The sequence below is a fragment of the Oryzias melastigma genome, linkage group LG16 (assembly GCF_002922805.2).
Source record: "Oryzias melastigma strain HK-1 linkage group LG16, ASM292280v2, whole genome shotgun sequence".
Classification (NCBI taxonomy): domain Eukaryota; kingdom Metazoa; phylum Chordata; class Actinopteri; order Beloniformes; family Adrianichthyidae; genus Oryzias; species Oryzias melastigma.
In genome coordinates, this window is record NC_050527.1 from 15,654,360 (window position 1) to 15,680,939 (window position 26,580).

The window sequence follows — 26,580 nt, forward strand, 5'->3', positions numbered from 1 at the left end:
TGTACAAATTATCCAAGAAAGCCTCTACAGACCCCTTCAGTTAGCTGAAAACAAGCCCATCAATCACTTTCTATCCATGCTTCTATCAGCTTCAGGTATTTAATTCTATTCCATCCACCCACTCTTGCTTCAGCACTTGCCTTTTTGAGACATATGTTAGGACCAAGTCTGGTCTCAATGATGCCCTTGCAATGCATTCCTTGTGATGTCCTTGTGTCGCTGCCAATCATAAGCCATGGCTGGCAGCCGGGTCGGGGCCTCACATCCTGCTTGAGGTCTCTCCCTTGCCCTGACAAAAGAAATGTTATGCCTGACTGGGAACTCATGTTTACACTGCTGGACTGCGGTGCAAATGGTGTCTGCTACTGCCCTCAGCACCTGGTTATGGCGCCACACGTACCTCCCCTCTCCTTGGCCAGCAGCTCAAAATGATCCGAGTGGCGGGCACAGTGAACATGATGTTTCTTCCAGCCCCCTGGAGTGGAGATGTGACAAACTATAGAACATCATATGCTGACTAGATCAGGAATCTTGCAGATACAAACTTCCATAGTCTTGTCCTGGTTAAAGCTGGACACCCTTTTGACCAAAAGTAATTTCCCAACCAGTGTTGGGACTAATGCCGTTTAAGTATAACGGCGTTACTAACGGCGTTATAAATCAAGTAATTTAGTAATCTAACTAATTACTTTCATCCTCGCTGTAACGCCGTTATAGTTACTTCGTGTAAATCGCGGCGCGTTACTTCAAAGTTTGATGATCTTGCTGGAGCTGGGCGCTTCGCACCCGAGCGTTCCGCGTCAATTCTGGCCGGAAGTTCCATCAAGATACATGAGAAAATCCGGGTTCTTTTCAAAATATAACCAGTTTTTCACAATAAAATGCCGCGATTGACAAATGTGATCATGTTTTTGTATCTAAACAGGCGGTAGACACGGATATAAACATACAATCACAACACAAACGTGCAAACGAGTTACTTTGCCAAGTAACTAATTACTTTGAAGATGCAGTAATTGAGTTACTAACTCAATTACTTTTTGGGAGAAGTAACTAGTAACTATAACTAATTACTTTTTTGAAGTGAGATGCCCAACACTGTTCCCAACTAAATTATTTTTAATGCTAGTGCCATTATGAGGTAAAATAACACATCCAGCAATGCTGACATTATATGTGTTGGCTTTCTGTTACCATCCATGGTGTAGTGGTGGAATTATTCATTTTAGTAATGATTTGATTAATATCATAATTTGTTGTGGCTGATACAATTCGTAGTCAATATTGGTCCATTTTGAGTGATCAAATTCGATTTACTTTCCTAAAATTGATATGGCCAAAAATTCAACCAGTGATTCAGAGATAAATGCCTAGTATTGAATAGTGCAGGTAAAGTTTTCCATATTCTTTGTATTTCTTGCAAGATAATCAAGTGTAAACTAAATGTTTATAAGCAATCAAGTAAACAATAAATAATGTCAAATTCATTCACATTTTAGTCTTGTAAAGTTCAGCCCACCGTTGTTTTGTCACATCAAAATAATACAAATGGAACATTAATAGATTATTCTACCATACTGTATAGTCACATAACTTTGTAAAATTCAGTTTCCACACATCATTGATCATTTTTTGCTGCATCATATGTGTGTTGCCCGCTGAGATGGCCAGTTCTACGTTATAATAAATTAAGCCTTGTCTCAACCCAAATGGTATTTTCTATTGTAATGATGATTATATTATAATCAATTATAATGTAATAATTATATATTACTTATAATCAATTTGTTTTATTTTAAAATTTTAATGGTGTAGGTAGATTCAATTAACTATTTACTGCACACAGATCGCAGAAATATAAATCCATTCATTGATTAAGTTGATTAATTTTTATACCTGCCAATTTTACAAAGAAAATGTTTACTTGGATCACAGGTATTTGAGCTGTTGATGTTTTTTTTCAGTTACATTTTTGAAGATTTTACTTGCAAATTTTGTAGTCCATTAAAAAAGTCATTGCTGCACAAGGAGCAAAACAAGTCGTCATGTTTCTTTGTGTCAGCACAAAAGCAGTTATTAGTTCCCTTTTCTGTTTGTTGATATATGCCATCTGTTATGGAAATGAGTGGGAGGCAGTGGGTTGCATTACTGGTTAACTCACTTAAGACCATGCAAACAAAAAAACTGGGAACCACTGGGTTTGAAAGAAGGCTTCACCTGTGCACCGCCAATGATTTCTGCACAGAATTGCGAATAATGTGCTTTTTGCCAGTAGTATGCAAATGAGGTGATGAAACAGAACAAAGAGGGAATCTCCACATCTGTCCAGATCCATTTAAATCAGAAATTGTTCTTCCCTCACACACAGCCATAAGTGCAATCACTTTTTCTCATCGTCTTGTAAGTTTTCATGTTTGAGTCTCCACCACAACCTGCTTTCTGTATGTGTGTGCGCACTCTGAAAATGAGGCTCTGACTCAATAATAAAAGACCTGCATTGGTTTTGTTGAAAATAATTACTGGCAGGGCAAAGTTAAATCAAGTCTTTTCCCTCACCTAAAGACAGAGTTTTCCTGAAAGAGGTCAACAACTTTTGTTGTCCCGGTATTGTGGCAAACTCTGACCTTAATGATGAAAGATGTGTCCTGTCCCGGGCCTTGTTTGTGTGTGTCCAGTAAAGTTGTGGTTGGCTTTGAGCTCACCGCGAGCAGTCCCCTCTCATCCCTCCGAGCCTGGTTAGAGAGCGTGTTCTCTGTGATTACTTGAAGGCCGTGCGCTTCAGTGATATTTGTTTGACTTTTGGTCATCCGTCTTGCCGGATGACCAAATGCCGGGCCGGACTGCTGCTAAAAGTCTGACGGAAAGTCAAGCTTGTTGTGGGAGCTCTTTCGTCAAACATGTCGCATCAGTATCGTAGGGTTGGAATCATGGCGTGAGTGTGCTATTCATGAAGTCTGACCCAAATGTGGGTGGCTCTATTTTGAGTTCAAACCGGTATGAAGGCGTGAGTATGAAACAGAGCTCTAAGGTCATGGCAGCTCTTTGTGGCTTTCAGTCAAATCATAAAAAAATGGAGAGAAAATCTTGAAAATGGTTGAGAGCTAGTTAAAGACAGAAGAAAGGGTTTGTGAGTTGTCTTTTCTGAACTTCTGTATATGTTGTCAATGCAAAAATACTCATGTATTGTTTCAATTTCTCAAATGTCACTAAAACTTGCTTTATTTGCATAGTGCTGCAGCTTATGCAAATAATCTTTTGAGTTATTCATCCACCTGGCAATATTGGGATTCTGTTATTAAACCAACAGGTTTCTTCTTGACTTAACTCAGCAGGGATTTCACTAAAGACATAAATATAAAATCCAAAAGGCAGTTTTGCAAAAAAAAAAAGTCAGCTTTTATCAACATTTAAATTAATGGGAATGTCCAAAAAGAATGTATTTTAAAATATTTTTAAAATAATTTTACTATCTGTCGTGCATATGATCTGAAGAGATTCTGAATATAATGAGACATGGAATGAAACTGAAAAACATGATAATGAAATACACATATTTAATAGTTCTTTTGTGTATTAAGTACCAAAATTTGATAGGTTATATCTAACTAATTACTTTAATTTTAATCACCCAAAAAAGACCCTATAGTTCAATTTTTTCAGGGATCCATCAGATGTTGGTGTGTAAGACCAGGTATCCAGAGGACTATGTTTAGAGGTAGAGATGTAAAATAAAATTAAAAAAAAAAAAAACGAAAATAAGATAAAAACCAATGGAAAACAAAAGAAGAAGAAGAAAAAAAAGGGACAAAGCAGACAGATGACCTGGCCATGAATAAACTAAAAACACTTACAGTAAATACACTGAGGATCATCAAAGACACAAGTTCTTGTGATATTTTTGAAATGAATGGCAACATATATTGAAAAAAAAAATCTCAAAATTGCATCTCTGAGCATTTCATTTATCTTCTTAGCTTTGTCCCTTTCGGGGTCACAGGGGTGCCAAAGCCTAACCCGGCTACGTCAGGGTACACCCTGGACAGGTCGCTGGTTTGTCACAGGACCTCAATCACTCACCCATTCACACTCTCATACACTCCTGGGGCAATTTTAGAGTAACCAATTAAAAGCTTGTAGGTCTGATATGGGACCTGCAATGGCAAAAAATGCATCCACTTTTAGATGACTAGATGTTTGTATGTCTTTGGTTTCCTCGTCTGAGGTGGCATCTAGCGCAAAACAATGGTGGTTGACACGGCTCACTTAAATGCAAAGGCCACAACGCAACGACATAAGCAGAAGCATGACGTCAAAAACCACATCACAGCAACAAAAGCCACAACACAACGACATAAGCAGAAGCAAAAACAACAAAGGCCACAACACGACAACAAAAGCCACAACGCACAAAAAAGAAAAGCCACAACACAACAACAAAACCGGGAGCATGACGGCAAAGGCTACAACATGACAACAAAAGCCACAACAAAACAACAAAAGCGAAAGCATGAAGATAAAAAACCAGAACACAATGACAAAAACCGCAGTACAACAACAAAAGTGGAAGCATTACGACAAAAGCCACAACACAACAACAAAACGCACAACGCAACAACAAAAGCCACGACATTACATCAAAAGCCACAACACAACGACAAAATTGAAGCATGATGACAAAAGCCACAACACGACAAAAGCCACAGCATAATGACAAAAGTTTAACCATGACGACGAAAGCCACAGCACAAAAACAAAAACCCACAGCATGACGACAAAAGCGGGAGCGTGACAACAAAAAGCCACAACACAAAGAAAAAAGTCACAACACAATGACAAAAGCCACGAAACGACAACAAAAAAGGAGCACAATGATGAAATCTACAACACGACGACAAAAGACCACAACACAAAGAAAAAAGCCACAAAACAATGACAAAAGCAACAACACAACGACAAAAGCGGGAGCACAATAATAAAAGCAACAACACAACGATAAAAGCGGAAGCATGACAACAAAAGCCACAACATGATAAGAAATGCCAGAACACAACGACAAAATCCACGAAAAAACTACAAAAGCCACGACACAATGACAAAATTGGGAGCACGATTACAAAAGCCACAATTTGATGACAAAAGCCACAACACAATGACAAAAATGGGAGCACAGCAATTAAAGAGACAACGACAAAAGTGAAAGCACGACAACAAAATCCTCAACGTGACGACAAAAGCGTCTACGCTACAACAAACGCAACAACACAACTACAAAAGCTACAGCACAAGGATAAAAGCCACAATGCGACGACAAAAGCCACAACATGACGAAAAAAGCCACAACACGACAACAACAGTGGGAGCACAAAGGCAAAAGCCACAACACAATGACAAAAGTGGGGACACAACAACAAATGCCACAATGCAACAACAAAAGCAACAACACGATGACAAAAGCCACAAGACAGCAACAAAAGCCACAAAACAACAGAGTTGATTCACCTCTGTTATGAATTCTTCTTTTAAATGAATGATGGACTTTTTTTAAGTTTATGGACTTTTTTTTTTAAGTTTCATTCAGTTTTAAGCTTTTGGTGTGTCTGTGGCTTAAAACTTTGAGCATTAACCCAAGAGGGGATTAATCACTTCCATTGTGTTTTGGCTTTTGCCGTCATGTTGCGGCGTTAGTCATCGTGCTTCGGCTTCAGTCGTCGTGTTGTCTTTTGGATTTATGCGAGCCGTGTCGCCACAACACAAAACTGGACAGCTAGATAGCTCCAGTGTTGCTCGACATTCTTGCTACACCAGTAATCTTAGATTACGATTATGAGAGGCTGTAAACTGGCATAAAAAAGCGTAAGTAAATGGATGATGGGAAGTGAAGTGGCTTACTCTATGCCATCAGAGGTGAATTTTTGATGAACTCCTGCCGCTCTGCAGAAACTATGTCCTGAAAATGCCTTTGAAATAAATCAAAAGATGAGCAGAGTTGACGTTGAAGTCAAATCAAGTGAGCTAAAGGCGACTGCCAACTTAAACCTGGTATGACTGACGGAGGAAAAAAACATAGAAGACAACATGACCAAAAAAAAGAACACCACTGAAAAAAACACATTAAAGTGATCTACTTTCACTGATTTTAGTACATTTTTCTGTAAATATGTACATTATCACTTCAAACTTCCTCTTAAAGTGGAAAGATTGCACTGTTGTTCCTTTCATGCCTTATATTGATCAGTCCCGTTGTCTGAGCCAGAACACCCTTGAAAGAGAGTTTAGTAATCTCACTGGGACTTTTTCCTGTTAAATAAAGGTCAATAAATAAATAGAAACAGACACCACAACTGATTAAGTCATTAAATTTGGTGTGAATGTTTGTGCAGCCCTCTGATGAACCTTAAAGAGGAGGTTCATGCAGGTGTTCTTGTTATGTTCGTCTTTTCTTCCACTCCTACTACAAAGGACGTATGTCTGCTCGGACTTCATCTGATCATTTGCATAAACTGAGAGGGAAAGTCCTGTTTTAAGCTTACATTTGACTTGCTCTTGTCTGTGTCTCATATTTCGGGAGTTCTTCACATATCCAATCAGACAGCACAGTTAGAGAAAACATATTTCTCATTTTTATTGAAAAACGGGAGACTTTAGATTGTCCACAAATAACTATATTATTTCAAAAAGAGCTTTTGCTTTGCTTTAGAATATGAATCAAGTTTATTTTATATCATGAACACAAGGGTCAATGCCTTCTCTATCCATCTTTTAAAAATGTCGAACATCTCATTTGATGAGTAATAGACATTTTTGTAGTCTTTTCCTTTTTTTTACTGACTTTTCTTTATCTTAAAAATTATCCAAATCCTTTCTCTTTTTTTGCAAAAGTTCAGCCCATATATCTAAATTTGTGAATGAATAGATCCGCTCCTCCGCATTTGAACTTCAAACCGCGAGTCCATCCCTCTGCTTTACATCATTCGTTTTGCGTAACTACAACTCTCTGGAGCAAAAACTTTTTTTTTCTTTTTTCTGGTTGGTGGGTGGGCACACACCCGCGCTCCCTCTCGTATAAGAGCGGATCTGATATGGAGACCCCATCACACCGCACGTCGCTTTTACGCAGTAAAGATGAGCAGAGCGCAATCCAACCCGAGCATGAAACTAATGGTGGTGAGTTAAAATCGCTTCTCGTTCAGTCTGATTCTCCCAAAAGAATCCTCCTGCAGAAACATTTTTCCCTTTTCATCTTGTTGCGTTATCCTCTAACTCAGGGACTCACTTTCGCCTCGGATAGAAACCCAAAATGATCTGTTTGCAGAACGCACGGTGCGTCTTTGACAGAGTGGCCGCGTATGGAGCAGCTGGAAAGATGAAAATTTTAATGAAACTTTGCGTATTATATAAGGTTAATTGAGCTTCATTTTAGGAATTATTCTGGACTTTTACGCACGCGGGAATGACATCCTGATCAAAATCGTGGAGCATTTTCATATTCGCGTTTGCATGAGGAAAAAAAGAATCTTGTTCTAAATATTAGACAAAAAATATAATTGTTTAATTTCTGGTGTTTTCTTTATTTATTTATTATTTTTGCATCATATGCGAATTGTTTGAATTATGGCAATAAATAGATTTTTTTCTTAAATCTTTTTGTTTAAAAAAAGAAAGAAAAAAAAAAGGGAACCGTAAATGAACCTTCATCTGTGCCAAATTTCTCCGCCACAGGCGCGTTTGTATGTCTAAATGTCATGTAAACTAGAATTGTTTACCTACTGGCTTGGGGATGATGTTTTCTGTTTTGCATGGGGTGCTGCATTGGAGCCTTTGGTGGTTTTGCATATGTTAACGCACAGATGGGTATCAGGGCTCATACAGAATGCAGAAGCTGTCACTCTAGCTACACCTTCTATCTGGTATTGTGCGTTAACACACACACGAGTTTTGCTTTTTGGCATGGAATTATGTTTGTATATACTATACCTATAGTCATACCTCTGGCCAATTATGGATGTTTCACTTGTTGTTTGAATGCAAATAAAAGCTGAGATTTTATTTTCAAATGATGATATCCTATCCTACATCTTCTTATTACCTTCTGGAGATGTTTTGATCACTTACAATCAAGAAGAAACTTGCTTATTAGATAAAATCAGTAAAAATAAATTCAACTTAATTTCATTTTTTTTTTATTTTTTATTTTTTGTGGAACAACTGCTTGTTCATTGACTTTTTTTTAATATAAATGGAGTAATAGACAGTCTTTTCAGCAGCCACATGTTAGTCTTTGCCAAAATCTGACTCACTTGTCAACTCACTCCATCTTCATAGTCAGACTGTAAGTCAGCGGCAGCCCTCTGCTGTCTGCGGCTCTGTCAGAACACTGAATGTTCCTCTTGCACCTGCATGTGTGCTCTGTCTGCCTCTGGCACATGCCCTGTTCATTTCAGCTCTTCCATTGGATGAGGTCAGTGGAACAGTTAATGCTGCCAGTCTGGAAGAAGATAAATGTTTTTCTATGAGTAGAAGAAATAATGTATTGGAGCTGCAGGCAGTCAGACAGACAACCGTCCTGACATCAAGTCCCATAATTCCACTTTATGTCCCCATAAAGGAGTTGGAATATTCCCTCCTCGCTACCTCTCCTCTATTATCTCTGAGTCGTTATCTTTATACGTCCTGTCTTGCTCTCTCTGTTGTGGCTGTTAGTTGTGGCCCCACCAACTTCCCTAAAAGTCTTGCAACAGGTACACACAAAACACTGACCCCAAAGACGTCAAGCTGCAAGAAAAAAACGACTGATCCTTTTTTTTTTCTGTCGAGAAAAGAGAGAATGCAGAACTGAAAAGGAGAGAGAAAAAGGAGGATAAAGAAGGTGTGTGTGTGTGGTCCATGAACGGCTTTCTTGACTTGTTTATCAGAAGGCCACCGTCACCTGTCCAAGCTGCTTCCGTGCACCTAACTTCCTCTTTTTCACCAACAGTAGTTCTGATAGCAGAAGTCCTCGTGTGTGCGCATGCGTCTGTGGATGTTTGTCAGTTTTTCAGTGAGCCAATTAATCTCCAGTCATGCTTGTGAAACAAGTTAAGTGATGAAAACGAGTTTTAGAGCCACACAGGGTTTAAAGTTTGAGCAAACATGGTACTAATCTCTATGCAGAAAGACAACGGCTGGTTATGTGTTACATTAGTTTTAGGTAGAGATGTGTGTTGGTAAGAGCCTGGCGACACAATGGTACGTATTCTGATATGTGTCTCATGATACGATTTGTATAGAGATATATATTCCAAGGCTGAACAACTTTTTATTTGTTTTTAAGTGTGACTTAGAAAAAACCCTACTTGAACATTAATGTCTATCATTGTAGTAAAATGGTAAAATTAATTTTATTTAATGATCACAACATTAAGCACTACAATTGTACACTGACAGCAACGTGGCACAGAGTTTCAGTTCAGTAACCATCCCAAGTCAAAACTAAGTAGTACATGTCTCATAACAACAAAAATTGTGAGGCTGACTGAACATTTAACATGCTGGTTCTCGAGAGATCTTGTTGTTTTGGTCACGATGTAGACGGTCGGAGGTTTAGGTGGAAAACAAAAGACAAAATAATAAAATAAAGTAATTTAAAATTGATGTATGTATCGCCAAACAAATTATCGCAATATATCACCAAATTGGTTATTAGGTTTTAAGTAGTACCAATGTTGTGCTGTGGATCAGTGGTTGCCCAGATCTGGTGCTCAATGCACTTGGCTAAGGCAGTAACCACATCATTAACCCCAATGGTAAGAAACTCATAGACTGCTTTGAATTACAATACCTGCCCAACACCATATAAAGTTGTTAAAAAAAAGCACAGCTATAAATTCCATCTATCATCTGAGCATTAGGTAGAACAGAGGAGACCTATTTGAGCCCAAACTATGTAAATATAGTCAAAAATGACTTCTTTTTCCAAATTCCTAGAATACATTAAGATGAAATCCTCTTACTTTTGCCAATCTAAATCAGGGTTCATGTCAACAAATATTTGTCTAAGTTAAAAAAAAATGTTTGCGATCTCTTAAAGCCAAAGTAAAGATATTTAAATTACTTGTTTTCTTTGGCTAGTACTTCTTTACCCATATAGTTGATAGCTGAGAAATTTTGTATGTTAAGCCCATTAGAATCAACAGAAACCCATGTCTTGTGGGTCTAGACAACCAACAGCTTCTTTTTTTTTTTTTTTTTTTAGTTTTTTCGACAGAAAACTGTGTGCACTCCTGCGTTGTGATGTGGCATGGCATTGTGCCCTAAACTCTCTGTGCTTTGGTGCATGGGTGACAAAAGACGGATTTTATATTCACTCCAAATAACACATACGCACAGACACACACACACGTGCACACACACACACTTGTAAGCTGGAATCCCCCATCAAACCACCTGCGCTCTACAGTTAACTGAATCCATGTGGCTCTTGGAGGAGCTGGTGTGTCGTGGTTTGGTCCCTTTGTACCATGGTTTAAGACTAACCTTGACAAACATGGAATCTCTCCTGAATTTGCATGTCAGAGTTCATTCATCTTTTTTAGCCTCTTTCCCTGCTTTTTTGAAAAAGACGTTACAAAAAATGAAATTTTCCCTCAAATTATGTCATATGTTTAGGTTAAAGATGAATATGAATTTCATAACATCTTTAAACAAATCAAAAAACGTCTGGTTGATAATATATTTTTCTCATTGCGGTTTGGTCCTGTGTCAGATCATGGAGGTTGCCGAAGTACGGTGGCCCTGAAGTGCAAATTGCACCAACAAGTCACTCAACTCAAACACATTTTAAAAATCTCAACTTCAATTAAAGAACCAAAAAAGATTTAAGGAAAGTGAAACGTTTCAAAAAACAAAAGTCATTTACAGAAGTCAAAATGAAATGTTAAAAAAATGAAAATAATATTGGTATTACGGGACATCGCTGATTGAGTGATAATGTTTGATTTTCCACTTTTACATTTTAAAATGTGTTTTAAATGTTTGCATGCTAAAATAAGTTTTATGGATAGTACAGCACAAATCCAGTATGGCTACATGGCAAATAACTTTTGGTTAAAATGATGGACGGACGTCATTCAATCAGTGATGTCTCACACTACCTACCTTTTTCGGTTTCTTCTTTTGCTTCATTTTTTAACATTTCATTTTGATTTCTATAAATTACTTTTGTTTTCCAAAATGTGTCTTTTTAATAAAATGTAATGTTTTTAATATTTATTTTTTAATTGTTGTAATTTCTATTATATTTTTGCATTGAGTGGTGTATTGGTGGGACTTGCACTTCAGGACCACCATACTGAAACCTATCCTAGCAACACCAGGGTGACGGTGAGATTAACTCTGGGCAGTTTGCCAATCTGATGCAGACACACTTAGATTTACTCCTTTGGGAGAATTTAATGTCACCAATCAACCTATGAAGCAGAGTTTTGGACTGTGGAAAGAAGCTGGAGTGCATGCAGGCACAGGGAGGACAAACAGAGAAAACCCATCCAGGATTCCAACCAGAGCCTTTATGTATCACTGATAACCACCACATCCTCAAGCAGCTTATGGCTGGTAATATATTATATTTGGATATGTTGAGTTATTTGTATGACAAATCAAAGATAAAGATATATTTTTACTGTGACCTTATGACCGCTTGCCTCAGAACCTCAGAAGGTTCACGCTTGTTGTGACATTTCGCGGTCCACCAATAATCTTGTCTGGTCTTTCTGGGTAACCACGTCCCCTCGATTTGGTTGTGGTTTTCAACAAAAGTTTCACATAATAGTTGACAGTGTATATGTCCCCTAATCTTAAGTTTATGGTGTGGATGATAATTTGTGGTGCTCTGATTTAGTTGTTTTTAGGTTTTGTTGCCCTATTTCCCTTTGTTTAAGCCTTCGTGTTTCTGTGTGAAATGGACGTGCTGTTTCTCTGATGTTAATGATGCGACATTTCTTTACTTATTCTGTTTTGTCTTTTGGGTGAACCAGTCCTTCTTAGAGTTTCATGTCAGGTTAGGTTACTGTGTTTATGTTCATGTCTCTTTGTATTAGTTCTGTTATACCAGAATGTATGGAGAGGTTATAGTTTCTCTTTGTTGCTGTTCTTGTTACCTTTTATTTGGTATTTTTCCTATGCATTTTATTTTCTTTTGTTTATGCTCCATCTTGGATGCTGGCGGTGTTCCAATGCATGTTGGTTATGTCTTTCCTGCTACTGTTTGTCCCCCCCCGTGTCTGTGGAGATGCAGGTCCAGTCATACAGTGTCCTGACAACAGACAGCTTGTGTGCATGAGGATGTGGCACATAAACTATCATTTGCTCTGAAACGGTTTTGAGTTATTGAGTTGATGCAGTTCCTATCAAATAGACATTGAGAACCTTGTTAAATTAGTGCTAGATTACAAAGAGGACATAGAAATGTGATTCGCCCAGCTGCCATAACCCTAAAAGTCTACAATGTATCAAAAATTGATTTAATAAAATATGCTCCACAGCGCCCCTTTGTGGACAGTATTGGATCTGTCACATACAATTTATCTAAGGCCCTGGAGGAAATTACAAACCCACAAAACGACCAAAAAAAAAATCGACTTGCATGAGAACTCAAAGCTGTAACATTTAAAAGGTATAATCTTCCTCTCATAGGATTTCATTTTACTATTCTGAAAACCTCTAATCTAACTTAACACTGAAAATGGATAAACTTCACAGAAAGTTGAAGGTTTGAAAAATGTGTACAGATGTAAGGAGGAGAGATGGAAATGCTTTAAAGTTGTTGGTTGAACAATACATGTTCAATGGAACAGTATTTATGCTACAGTGGTTCAAGGCTGTCATTTCAGGCTTTACATATTTAATTTGACTTATTAGTATACTTCAAGTATTAACAAAATGAAGAAGATGATGTCATCTTCTTAAAGTCATTGCTGCAGTAATGCATTCTGTAAACACCCAAATCACAGTAATATCATTAAATATAATGATTAACAAACAAAGTTAAGTAGATTTGGAATTGTTACTTAAAATGATGTGGGAGCAAGCATTTTTTTAATCCCTCCCATATTATTTTTTTTACATAGTTACCATAATCTGGTCAGATTATACATAAAGTAGGAAAATGGAGTGAGTACTGATTATCCTCAGAAAGTATTCTTACATAATTTCAGCGAACAAACATTAGAATGGATCACAAAAAAAGAAAGGATAACATATCATGTAACAGATATGTAATTCTCTTTGATTGTCATCAGAAAACATGATCATGTTAATCCAATAATCATCACTCCACATTGCTGGTTAACTTAAAAAATATTATTTATTGATTATTCAATCTTTATGAGTCAATGTTTTGACATTCAGATTAAAAAGGAACATGTTGGGATTTTTGTTCAGGTGTTCTATCAAAGTATGCTATGTGTTAATAATAAACATTTGCACTTACATGAAGTCTTATTTTTGCTGTGTTTTTACGTATAACTTTGAGACAGTTGATCCCTCTTGCTCAGCTTAAATGATTTTTCTTATTCAGATGCCTCTTTCAGAGATTTTTTTGGAACCCTGAAGTCAGGAATTCACCTGACAAACCACAGAGGGCAGTAAAGGGTTAGTAGTGTTCAGGATTCACCTGCTGTTACTGATTACTACATCTGTGGCATCGCTTACAGAGTAGGACTGCATATCATCGTCAAACCACTTATAACCACTTATCTCTCTTTCAGTTTGTGTTGATTTAATGTTATTAGTCTGTGATGAGTGCTACTTTACCACAATCAGTTAATAAAGTTGAACTTAAAGGGGTAACTTTTACAAATTAAATTATTAGTTCTTAGTCGAATTAGAAAGACAGATTTTACCTGAAAATAACTTGACTTTTCTAATGAAGAATGATTGCTCATAAACTCAGGCAGGTAAAGGTTTAGAGGAAAAATTGATTTCATTTTTTTTTTTTTTTTTTGAGAAAAGAAACATTTCAATAATGCGGGACCACAACATTCTGGATTTATCAAAGTGACTGAACTTAGTTTAATAAGGTTATGTCTGTGACAGATTGATACTATTTCCATATTAATACTAAGATAAGATAGCAGTGGATGCAGTTTTGATTTGTTTGTTTATCTTAGTATATAGTGGACACTTATAAAACATAACTCAGTGTGAAGCTGGACTTGGTACAGGATCTGAAGTAAAAAAGTTTCACTTACGGCTGCAAAACAGTTCATAGCCCCAGTCTCGGTGTCTGTTTACCAATCTCCCCCATCGTCAGTGTTTCTGTGCATGGAGAAAATGTGCTTCACCTTTATGGACAGTTTTCAAAGCCAATCAGCAATAATTTAGAGGGTTGTGTCAGTTAAATTAACCAATCAGAGCTGACCTGGTCTTTCTTTTTGGGTAATAAATTACTTAAGCTGATAGACAAGGGAAGATGTTAAAAGAGAGAAAATTGGTTTAAAAAATAGATGAGTATTAGGAAATATTATTATTAATTGACATAAATAATAATAATAATATGAAGTTATTTCCTCTTTCATTTTACAAATGACTTGTGAAAGCATAAAAATAAAAAAAATCAAATCCAAAATGATAAATTTTAACAATGTAGTTTAGATTGAATTAAGTAAAGTTAATGCTGATAGAACTTTATCAAAAAGAAAAGCTACTTTTGGAGCCAAAGTTGATCTCAACCTGCAGGGATTTGTGCTACACCTGTCCAACCGTGCACAGAATTTCTGAAATACTGACCATTGTCCCCAAACAAGCTTTGAACAGCTGGCTGTGCTCCTTAAAGGTTTTGCCTCTTGTGGAGTTGTGCTCTGCAGATGATGTATAATTATGGCTTCCATTTGCCTCCAGCCGCTGTATAATTTGGGTTTCCAGCGGTCATCCATGATGTCGTCAGGCTGCGGCTTCTAAGGCGTCAAAGAAGGTGAAAAGTTCAATATCTCTTCTGGTTGCTGATGGACAAACTCAAACAGACCACAGCATGTCTTTTGGTGGATGAAAACTGACAAGTGGCGTCTATAGAAGGAGGGAAAAATTAACATTTGACAGATTTGAGTAAAAACAAACACAAATTTGTTTGTTCGAGCTGATATATTATTAAAAGATGAAGCAGGCACAAATATGAAACTTTCTCTTGAAAATTTGAGAAAAAAATTTAAAGAATACTTCTTTTAGAAAGCAAGCTATAAAAGTCCATTATTTGTCTATTTTAAGCATATTTGAAATACATGTGAATATCAAAGTAGCTAAAAAAAAAAAAAAAGTAGATTTCTTTTTAAATTTAAGGTTAAAGGTTTAATGTAAAGACCTACTCCGATTAAAACAAACAAACAAACGTGTTTTTGGTCTCTTTTAGTATGGTTTTGTCCAGATTTTCTCAAGACAGAGGGCATATTTGGAGGAAATTCATCTTAAAAGTGTTGTTTTTCTGCAAAACAAGTAGTGAATGATGAAGGACAATAACATGTAGTTTGAAAAAGTGAGTATTTGTGATGTAGAAAATGTGCTGGGCTGGCCACAAGCTTCCTGCTCTGCTCCATTCTGATGCATCCACTTGTAGGTGACTAGATCTATGTGCGTTTATGTTTTCCTTTAATATTACTCACTATTGTTGTTGCACCAGTAATTAAAAGTTGGAGGTTTCAGGGCTGTAAGCTAGTGTAAACAGATGGATGACGGGATGTGGGAGTGGATTTACCCCACTCCAAGAAGTCCACCCACAACTTAGAGGAATATTTCTAATGAACTAGTACTGCTCTGCAGAAACTATGTCCTAGGAAATGACAGGGTTTTTCTTAATATGTCAAAAAACTGCATAATTATGATTAAGTGACCATTCAGGAACCTTTTAAAATGGATAAAAAAGATGATTGGATTAAGACTTTAAGTATAACTATATATATATATATATATACATATGTTAAAGCTTTTTCTAAGGTAATGTTACTTATAAAGCCATTTGGATCTCAACACTTAGCTTCACTCTAGTTCCATTAATGTAAGAGTGAGATCAAAGTGATTTATGTTTTTGTCATGACATGTCCTCCTGTCAGTGACCTGAGCTTGAATTGATTTATGTCAAAACAAGAAACTTAACTACATCCAGATTTACCAAAAAACCCAGGTGACCCTGTCAACCATCAAGCTCCGCCCTCCTCACATCTTTCAACTGATTGGTTGTGGCCTCATTTCTTAATAGTACATGTTTACACTTCTTAATTTGAAGAGCGAGGCTGTGATTATGGGTTTGATTTCTGATGAGGCCACCCACGCTACAAACAATCTGGCTCCTGCTCCTTTGGCGAGTCGCTGCAGATGAAAGCCTTCCCTCAAACGCAGAGCTCAGAGGTCGAAAGGTTTTGCCGGGAAAACCGCCGTGTTCGCCAAGCCGTTTGAAGCCTCGGGGTTCTATTATAGCATGTACAACCCATCATCTATTTTTACTGTATTTTCAGTCACATCCATCCCAAACGGAACCAGAAGCAGATGATAAAAGTTGACTGTTTTCATCACAGAAATATACAGTATTTGTAGTTTATACATAGTAAGCCATTGGGGGAAAACACGACTTCTTTTAGGAGCGGCAGCTTCAAAGTGGCTTAAGAAGAAATGTGGTTGATCATATGTAACATCCCTGCACACACAGATTTCTTTTTTCCTGCTCTATACGCTACAGTGCCCCCTAAAATAAACGTCTTTCAAATCAAAGCACAGAACCTTGTGGTTGCACGGTCAATCAGATCAAAACTCCAAATAAATACGAGTAGGAAGAAGATCAATGGAGTGTGATGTGATACACTGCAGAACAGAGAGGGGGTATGTGGGTTTAGTTCTCTGGTGGCAAATGGGGAAAGCCCAGTAACCTCCAGCAGTTCTCAGTTTGTGCAACAACCAGGAGAGGAGGCCACTGTGCGTGCACACCGACAACATGGACAAACATGCTGACACACAACAAACACATTCCTGCTTCTGCACACATGAGGATGATTTGTTGTTAATATTTTTAAAGATGCACAATCACAAAAAAGGAGGGACACCAAGCATGCACAGTGCAGGTCTGATCTATTGTTAGTTTGTTATTTAAGCAGAGAGAATGGGACCCAAAGAAAAGCCTGATTTTTAATAATGAAGCTCTCAAATCCACACAGTCTGATGTGTGACACTGATCCTGATCCATCCTGTTACGCTTAAGTCTTTTAGACTCAGGTCTGGTATTTTAGGTCTGACCAGAGCTCGTCTCCTCTTGTTTAGGTACACAAACTTGTTTTGGCGTTGTAAGACACACTGTGTGTAGGGGTGTTGGGGTGTGTGTGTTGGTGGGGGTGTGTTTGTGTGTGTGTGCAGGGACAGATGGGTGTGGTGTGCTTGTCATTCTTTAAGAACATTCAAAAGCTACAGATAACCCTCAAACTGCTACAGATGCTTTGCAGGTTTAGCCAGTGTGCATCTTAAAACTAATGACTTAAAAACATGAACTTAGTCCAACTGTGCAGCATCTGAAATGCATTTTGAATTACACAAAATAAAAATCATGACATGAAAAAACACTCATGAAGTAATAAAAATATTTGTGCTAAAGAACAAAGATGTACCATTAATGCTGTCAAAAACATTTTTGTGTTGGAAAACCTTCAAATGAACTTTAGCTAAAGCTGCGTTCACATCAGGCATTTGACTCGTGTTGAAGAATGTGTGTTTAGCTTGAAGTGTTCACATTGGATAAGCAGGGAAGGGCTTCTTCTTCTGTTTTCTAGCGCATGTCGGCCACTTATAGTTGGAAGAGGCTTGGTGCAAATCTCGTGAATCTTATTTCACGCTTTTTCTTTTTTTCTTCTTGTCGTCATAGAATTCCATCCGGGCACAAACATCAGTTAGTATTTTCTCCTTCATGATCAATTTTCAAACAACTGGCCCTTCCATGACTTAAAGGGGCATCATCCATATAGGTCAGAGTTCAACCTGGTTTAGCCTTTAATGTATGTTCAGTGGCTGTCCACTTTGCATGTGTAGCCTGAAAGCAGATAAAAACCTGCATAGTTACAAGTGAATGTGAGAGTTTTGAGCGTGAAAGCCCAAAATGTGCAAATATATGCATTACATGGACTTTTCATTGAAAGTGGTTACTTTAACTGTCCACCTGGAACCTTTTGTGCTACTGTAACCTCTTTGAGTTTGAAGCAGCATCAACGCTTTTGCATATGTAAAGGAGAGAACGAGGGTTTCAGTTGAGGTTTGTCCGTACCGTTTGATCACTCCTAAACTAAGATTCCTCTTTCTGCAGCTCTTCACGGCATCTCTTTCCTGGGCTTATCAGCACGAAGCCATGCCGCCAGTGTACCTGCACAGAGATCCTGTGACATCCGAACTCCTGTTTTGCAGCCAGTGCCCCCCTGGCACAGCCGTGAAGCAACACTGCACCAAAGACGAACCCACAGAGTGTCACCCCTGCCCCGACAGGCAGTTTGCAGAGAACTGGCACTGGGGTGACACTTGCCAATACTGCACCTCGGTATGTACAACAGCCGAGCTAACAGTGTCAGTCTTCTCATTGAACAGCTGGAGTAAATTGTAACTTTGCAGATTTAGCATCTCATAGACTTTTTGCTTACATTTTTTGAAGCTTGTAGTCATAACCTGCCTGTTGCTCAATGTTTCCCTCTTTGCCTTCGTCATCAAACTATGACTGGCCACGTCTTCATCATCACACTCTCGTTTAGTAGTCTGCTATTCAACTATGCTTTCACGTTTGGAAGTGATTATAAATGTATCTACATAATGCGTGCAATAATTCTCTGCTCCTGCTGTGTTCTGTCTGTAGGTGTGTAAGGAGAGGCAACTGGTGAAGCAGCACTGCAACAGCACCCACGACCAGATCTGTGAGTGCGCTCCAGGCTTCCACCTAGTGGTGGAGTTCTGCATTGCACACAGTACCTGCCCACCTGGCTATGGAGTGACAGCTTCAGGTAAGCTTCTGCCTCGTTGTTCTGCCAACTGAGGTTATTTTGAGGAAAAACATAAAGCTTTAATATTTATGTCTGTTCTAATGGAATTCATTCCGGACCATCTAATTCTCTACAGATAATTCCTATAAGGCCAATATGTCTTTTCTTGTAAATCAAAACATGACTTGGTTTTGGAAGGGTAAAACTAGAGGAAATAAGAAATTCATACAGATGATCTATAATCCTGTGGTTTGAGTGCTACATTTCCTGTCTCTTCTTTGTGTTTTCTGGCGGAGTATCAATCCGCAAAAGCAGAAAAATACAGAAAGAAATTATACATGAAGCTGTATAGCATGCGCTGTATATCTGCAGTGTACCATAAATGCAGACAGGGGAAAGTATGCATTCTAATAGAGATGGATATGAAGGAAAAATGTTTTTTCAACTGGATTTATCATGTTGAGATAATTCTTGTCTGATATTTTAAAATAAGTTTTAAAAAATAGAAACGTTTTTTGGTGATCCAAAAAAAAAAGCTTAACACTATAAATATTACGGCACAATAATGTGTATTTTATTATAATTTAGTGCATTGTTTATTATATGCCCTTATAGTTTTTTTTCCTTTAAAGTTAGATTTTATTCTTAAAACAGAAACGTATATTTTGTTAAGTAATTTTTCTGCAAAAAAATCAGAATGATTGATTTTGCATTTCAACTGCTCCATAATTGTACAAAACATTTCCCTGCATGTTGTGCTATGTATAATTTCCATTTTTTGTAATTAAGTATTTTTTAATTACGTTTAACTTGGAAAAAAGACAGGATTTTTTTTTACTTTTTCTCTAAACAATAGGTGAACAGTGAGTGGACTTAACTTTTATTGTCTTTTCAAGGAATCAAAGAGCCCTCCACCTTTTTTTCTCACAGTTTGGCATCAAAGATAATGTTGCTTTGGTGTTAGAAACCTGGTGTTTTCTCCAAATGCCTTGTGGACCGCGTCAACACTGATTGTTAACCAAATAGGCAGAGGATGGTGCTGAATTTCAAAGTGTAAAGAACTGAATCTGGCACGTCTGCTGTGGCCACAACACAGACTGGCACGAAGCTTTTCATGAGCTCATCGTTGGTCTGACACCAAGATCAAGCTGTAGTCAGGATGAAATAATATTTTTCCAGCGACTGCGGTTATCATCTGACCCCTTTGGTCCTGATAGTGCTCAGAAATGTAACTTTTTCCATACGGATCCAGATGATTAGAAGACGTTTAGCAGACATGACACAGCAGTTTAGGGAATCCCCTCCTCTTGACATCTTGAAACTAAAGGAGTTATTACCGTTATGTAAGCTCTCAAGCTGTGGTTTTTGACTTTTCCAAAAACACAAGTATTTTTTTTCTTTCGTGATCTACTGATTAGTGTTTTTAGTTTGTCTTTGCTTTCCTCTCAGAATTTTTCTTGCTGCGGATCCAAAAACTGTCCTGAATGGAATGATCAGTGGGAAAGAAAACCAAACCAAAAAATGAATGAAACTGGGCAAATCTTTTTAGACACTTTGGACGCTGTTTCATTATTTCTGTAACCTTAGACAACAGTACTGACATTAGAAATGACCAAAGGCCACAAACAGTGTCTCTGTTGGACTTTCGTGATCAAAAATGTGCCAACATATTAGATTTATTTTGTCTGTTTTGCTTTAATCTGAGGTTTAAATATTTCAGTTTAATGTCACATTCTGGCTTCTATACCAAATGTTTTGCTGGAAAGGACCTGGTTTAAAAAAAACTGCTTGAACAAGAAATGGACTTACATTAAAAACTTAAAACTGAACCCACAAAAATGCATAATATTCTTAAAAAGGTTCCCATCTGCCCAAACACGCCATATCAACAACCCCCTTGCAGCGAGTGGACAAAATGTGCAACTAGGGCGCCATGCTCGACATCAGACTAACTTTTTCAGTCCATGTCAGCAGCACAGTTACAAAAACAAACCGCTCACTAGATCTTCTCTTCAGATCATTTCAGTCTGAAGAGGAAAAAAATTGGACCAAATAGCACTTATAGCGGCATATTACGCCAATATTGGCCATATTCTGGAATGCGCAGTATCATCTGATCAGCTCAAAAAATAACACGCTATCCTAATGGGGCTGGCTGGTCCAACAAGATGCACAGATATAGTTTTAACTTTATTTCCAGATCTCTTAAAATGTATCAATGAATCATGCTGCGTTTGGTTAGATCTCACCCTTTGGAGGAACATAATGACCAGCAAGACAGCCTGTCAAGGTGTTTTATTTAATGTTCCTTTTTGCTTGGGTTTTAATACTTCAAATTTTCACATTTTGTCCAATTTGTATTTTGGCAAATGATTTGATCTCACCTTGTTTTCACTATGATTTTTTTTTACAGCTGACTCCTGCACTTTTAAATCTTGTCTTTTCAAAGATTTATGAAAATTTGAAATAATGCACTTCGTTTTTGTGTTGTATTATATTCACTGTTTTAATGTTATTATTATTATTTATCATATTTTTATGTAGATTTTTTGATTTTTCTCATTTTTGAGTGTAAATTACCCTATGAATTGACTTCAGCCTGTTAGCAAAAATGTTTAAATAAATAAATAAATTAGCCTAAAAGTGGGTCTCTCTATAAATAAGACATAACATAACTAATTTTTACAGCTTTTAAGATTTTTTTTTTTTTTACAAAAACAAAAAGAGGAATTTCCAAAAAAAAGTTTTTTTCACATATATTTATTTGCAATTGCATTTCATCTGACCTTTTTGGATTTAAGAATTTACGTTTCTACCTTAATAATGCAAAGCAAAGCAGCTTTTACATTTGGCAAAACCTGCAAAACATTAACTTGATTGAAGTCAGCACATTTTTAGGATGTAGTGATGACTCTACATGACTCTGTTTTTTCATTAGAGGAGCAGGAAATATTTGCACGTGTACCAGAAGTTTGATGTTTTTTTTCTGCCAGGTAGTTGAAAGAAAGAGCACCTTGTGCCCGTAGAGCGGGAAACTGATAATGTTCATCAGCAAACATCCTCCCACATATTTTCACTTCTCGAGCTCACTTGTGTAAAACTGAATGAGAATCCGATGACACGAGTTCCACTACCTGAACTGTCATCCGCTGAAATCCACTGGATTTACTGTAATTTCTTCGTAATTTTTCAGCCCACAAGCATAGATCACATTTGTGTTTCAAATGATAAAACGTGGCCCTGAAACTATTCAACCTCAGAAATACAGAAGTATGTTGAAATGTTACTTTCAGCCACAAAAAAAAAAATCATCTTGTATGTCAAATTCTTTCATAACAGAGTGCCACAAAGGAACTATGTGGGTGTAGCGACTAATGCATGAGTCATTCTGAGATTCACTCAAGTCACTTGTCATGGTTGAAATGTCACATGTGACAGTGGTTACAGTTCTTAGAATCACATCCGATACAAAGTCGCTTATTCTCTCATACTGAAAAACAGCTGAGCTTTGCTGAAGCATAGGAAACTACCTTTCAAGTGCTTTTGAAAAGAAGCAGGACACTTTGGTTGCATTAAAACTGAACATCCCTTTGAAAAAAAAGACATAAGAACAAAAAACTTTTCATTTTGGATCTAAATTTAGGAATATAGGAAGTTATTTCCATCTATGTTTGGTTTGGGTTCCCCCTGTTCACTGCTTCCTGCTGATCTCAGGGCTCTGCTTTGGGATATCTGATACGTATTTAAATTTCACATTACTAAGTGACAAAATAACAGAAGCTCTTTAAGCCTAAAGCACTATCGCTGGGTGATTTTCACCCAAGCAAAAGTATTTACATGATTTTCAATACCTTACATCTTTCTGGGTGTCAAGGGTCCCTGGGTAGAGTCTCAAATGTCCCCGGAATGGGCGGACCAAAGGCCAAGTCTCCAGTATCATTATTTTAAGGAATTTTTTGTTCTCAAATTCCTAATTTTTCAGTAATTTTTGAGCACTTTTTTAAGATCTTCCTATGCATTTATTTTCCTTTTTTTCATATACTACAGTTGGATATAACAGAAAACTACACTAGTTTATCATGTGTTGTCATATTTTCATATATTTATTATAACAAATACTTTTTATTGAGTATATTATACTGGGCAAAAATTATCTGAGAAAGTTGATGGTGTAACTTTTCATTGCAAAAGTGTTGTAGGGTTAAATGAAGGCTGTTAAAGTCTTCCAGCCTGTAGGAGATGAATCTGCTTCCCTAAATTTGAGGAGGACTTGAGATCACTCACTATTATATTGAAGCTGAATTTACTCTTCCTTCATTGTGAACCTAAATTACAAGCTTGACTTTTTGCCTAAAACTAAACTATGTGACCTTCACTCTTTTCTCCATCTTTTTTAACAAATCAAGTTTTGTCAGCAGAGTCTAGTGATACACATAACCAGACAACTAGTTAATGAAACATCATAGTGTCATCTGACCCAAAGGGACCATGTACATATAGATTGAAAAGCACAGGTCCAGGAATGAAACCCTGAGGCACTCCGGTTGACACGGCGACTTTACCACAGCAACAAGAACTATATGACCTCCGTCTGAGACATTGTTCTTGTATCTGTCAGATTATTTTAGTATTTTTACTACCTTGCAAAGCAGGAAAAACTGTATTGGAGGGAAGATTCTGGCACATTTGGTGCTAAGGAAGACATTGATCCGTGACTAGTTACCCAACAGAGATGAGAGATTTCACCAGATGACTGTTAGTAAATGTTACTCTGGACTATGACATTTTTAGGGCTGTGGTGCAGTGGGTACACAAAAAATCTAATTCAAGCCCAGTTACTCTTTATTTGGGTCAAGAGGGTCAATCAGGATCAGCTAACATCTGGTGATAAAAGCTTTTACTCAGTTTAAAACATGTTTGTGGTGCATTTCTCTGATGATGGAGGACACACATAAAGAAGATTAAGCTTAAAATGGCATTTCTGAGTATTTCTTTATTCAAATCATTGCGAATCAAGAGGTTAGAAAAAACTTGTAGGTATGACATAGAACCACAAGCTCCCTGCTTCACTCCATTCTAATGCATCCACTTGCAGACAAACAGATCCATCTTTGTTTTCCTTGTCTAAGCTGGAATTTGGCTCAAAATTGTACGATTGGATAGCTCCAATATTGGTCGTCATTTTTGTTGCACCAGTTATGTCAGGTTGAGGTTGTGAAGGGCTGTAAGCTAGCGTTAGAGAGAGAACTCCTGCCACTCTGCAGAAAATATGTCCTTTTTTTTTAATTTTGCCTAAAAACAGCATAATCATAATTAAAAGACCACTGGGAACACTTTTACAATAGATCAAAGATGGTCGACATGGGAGTTTGAGGATTTTTGACTTTTTGTTCTAAAAACAGGTTTTGATCTATTTCCTTTCTAACTGATTCCTCCAGGGACTCCAGTGAGCGACACTGTGTGTGAACCTTGTCCCGATGGTTATTTCTCCGTTGGAGGTTCCTCTACTGATCCATGCCGACCCCACAGGAACTGCTCAGAACTGGGTCTGTGGACGCTCAAATGGGGGACATCTACTTCCAACAGCCTCTGTGGCTCACCAGAGAAGAGAACAACTCTGGACTGTTCTCAGAATCACATCGTGTGCCATACTGGTGAGAACACACTACATCCTCTAATAGCTATTAACATTTTGAAGGCTAAAAAGGTGTAAGATAGCATAATTTATCAATGGAATAAATCCAACTTAGCAGCAAAGTAGAGTTCATCAGAAAAAGAATTATCACAAAAATGAGGTCTTTTTCACAGAAGGGGATTTCCTTGGTCAGCTTCCTAGTCCACATTCCATTCTTTTCCAGATTCTCGCATGCTTTAAAAACCATCACAGGAGAGAAAAGCTCGAGGGTGAAATGTTTGTTTATGGCTCTGCTTTCAAAATGACCCATAACGGATCAATTACCCTTTTATATTTCACATCCTTAAACAGAAAAACAAAGAAAAATGAGTCAAGCACCCAGTGGGACACAAAGTAAGCCGGTTAAGCTTTATTACTCAGACTTGAACAATAACAGATGCTGAAATATAATTTAGAAGAGGAAGCCTCAACTATGACACTGCATTCCTAGAGTCTTAGGAAACTCAGGAGCTCCCACACAGATGTATAGACTCCTAAAGCGCATCCTGCACACTTAAAACAGAAATCCACATAAGCAAACAAACCTGATGACCGACATGAAACGCATTTCTTCTCGCTGATTGTCTTAGAGCTACTTACATGACCCCAAATGACATACATCCACCTGTAGAGTTTTTTTTTTTACTCTAAATATGCAAAAATGAAAGCAGTGGGATTTCCACAGTTGTAAAGAATTTAAACAAACCACCAGGATGTTAGTGTCAGTCATAAAACCCACAGTTGCGTCATTGACATTTCAGGGAAATAAAATAAAAAAGAAACTTCATCAGATCTCATACATGCACCCTCGGTCTATCTATCTCACCTGCTTTTTTGTTTTTTTCAACAGAGGTCCTCCAATTCTGACTGAACTAGGTTACTTAGTAACAAAATCAACCATAAATATATTTGCACACATAAAATGTTCACAAAGGACCTACTATCCTCAGGAACAGACAGATCATCCAAGTTTCCAATATTTTCGCTTAGATTTCTTCATTTTTTTGTGCTGCTGTTCTTTGCAAATATGACTTTGCCTTAAAAGGAAGCCTCTGCACGCATGGGCTGCGTCAGGAGGAAAAAATAAAGCTTTGGAAAAGAGCAAAAGCCGGAAGTTTAGTTTGGCTTATTTGTCTGATGTCAGCGGTGGCTTGGTGCCGTCAGTAGTGGGGAACTGACAATGGACATCTCTTTGCTCTGGTTAAAATGTAACAAAACATACAAACATATACAAACAAGACCAGACGCACACTGGACAAATATCATTCAATCCACAACTGAAATATAATTGAAATATCGTCAGTGCTATTTAAAAGTGTACCCTAAAGTTTGCCAACTTGTCTGTTGTGCAAATGATTTTCAGTCTAACCAGCAAGATACTTTTGAAAAAAATATAGAGATATCTCAAAGATACTACCACAAAGCTTGCTTCTTTGTGATAATATACTGTGAGGTTACACTCACCAACCTCTCAGTCTTCATTGATGAGGAAGAAAGTGACCACAAAACTCGAGTGGAATGCAGTTATTTTATTAAAAAGTTGGATCAGACTCATGCAGAGTACTCTGGATTGTTATCATGACAGACAATTCCCTGTACAATGCATTCCAGAAATATACTCCCCAAGGTGGGCCTTATGTGACTTAGTGTCAATGTTACCTTACATGGTCGTCTTCCCAAAATCCACATTTTGAGTGGTCAGTGTCAGTCTCCTGCTTCTACAAGCAAGATCATTTATAGTTTAGTTTTTCGGTGGAAAAGTACTGATTAGGTCCTTGAACAACCCCCTAACTGGTTTCAACTTGTGTGGAGCTCCATGTGGGTTAATGTAACGATGCCAACATTAATGTGTTATTAATAAAGTATGAAAGAGTAAAAAACTCTTCATGTAACATCAGTATAAAAGTATAAAAAGCTTTCATTCAGTATGAGAAGCCCTTT

At 37.5% G+C, this 26,580-nt stretch overlaps 1 protein-coding gene across 1 annotated transcript in view; it reads left to right on the plus strand.

Moving 5' to 3' along the window:
- The first annotated feature begins 6,430 nt into the window (after positions 1–6,430).
- Positions 6,431–26,580, plus strand: part of LOC112143608 (tumor necrosis factor receptor superfamily member 11B) — a 24,134-nt gene continuing 3,984 nt past the window's right edge. Inside the window, exons 1-4 of the mRNA XM_024267693.2 lie at positions 6,431–7,164; positions 18,305–18,532; positions 18,842–18,986; positions 24,404–24,619. Of these exons, the coding sequence (XP_024123461.1) occupies positions 7,123–7,164; positions 18,305–18,532; positions 18,842–18,986; positions 24,404–24,619 (631 nt within the window). The 5' untranslated portion in view covers positions 6,431–7,122. The remainder of the gene's footprint in view (positions 7,165–18,304; positions 18,533–18,841; positions 18,987–24,403; positions 24,620–26,580) is intronic.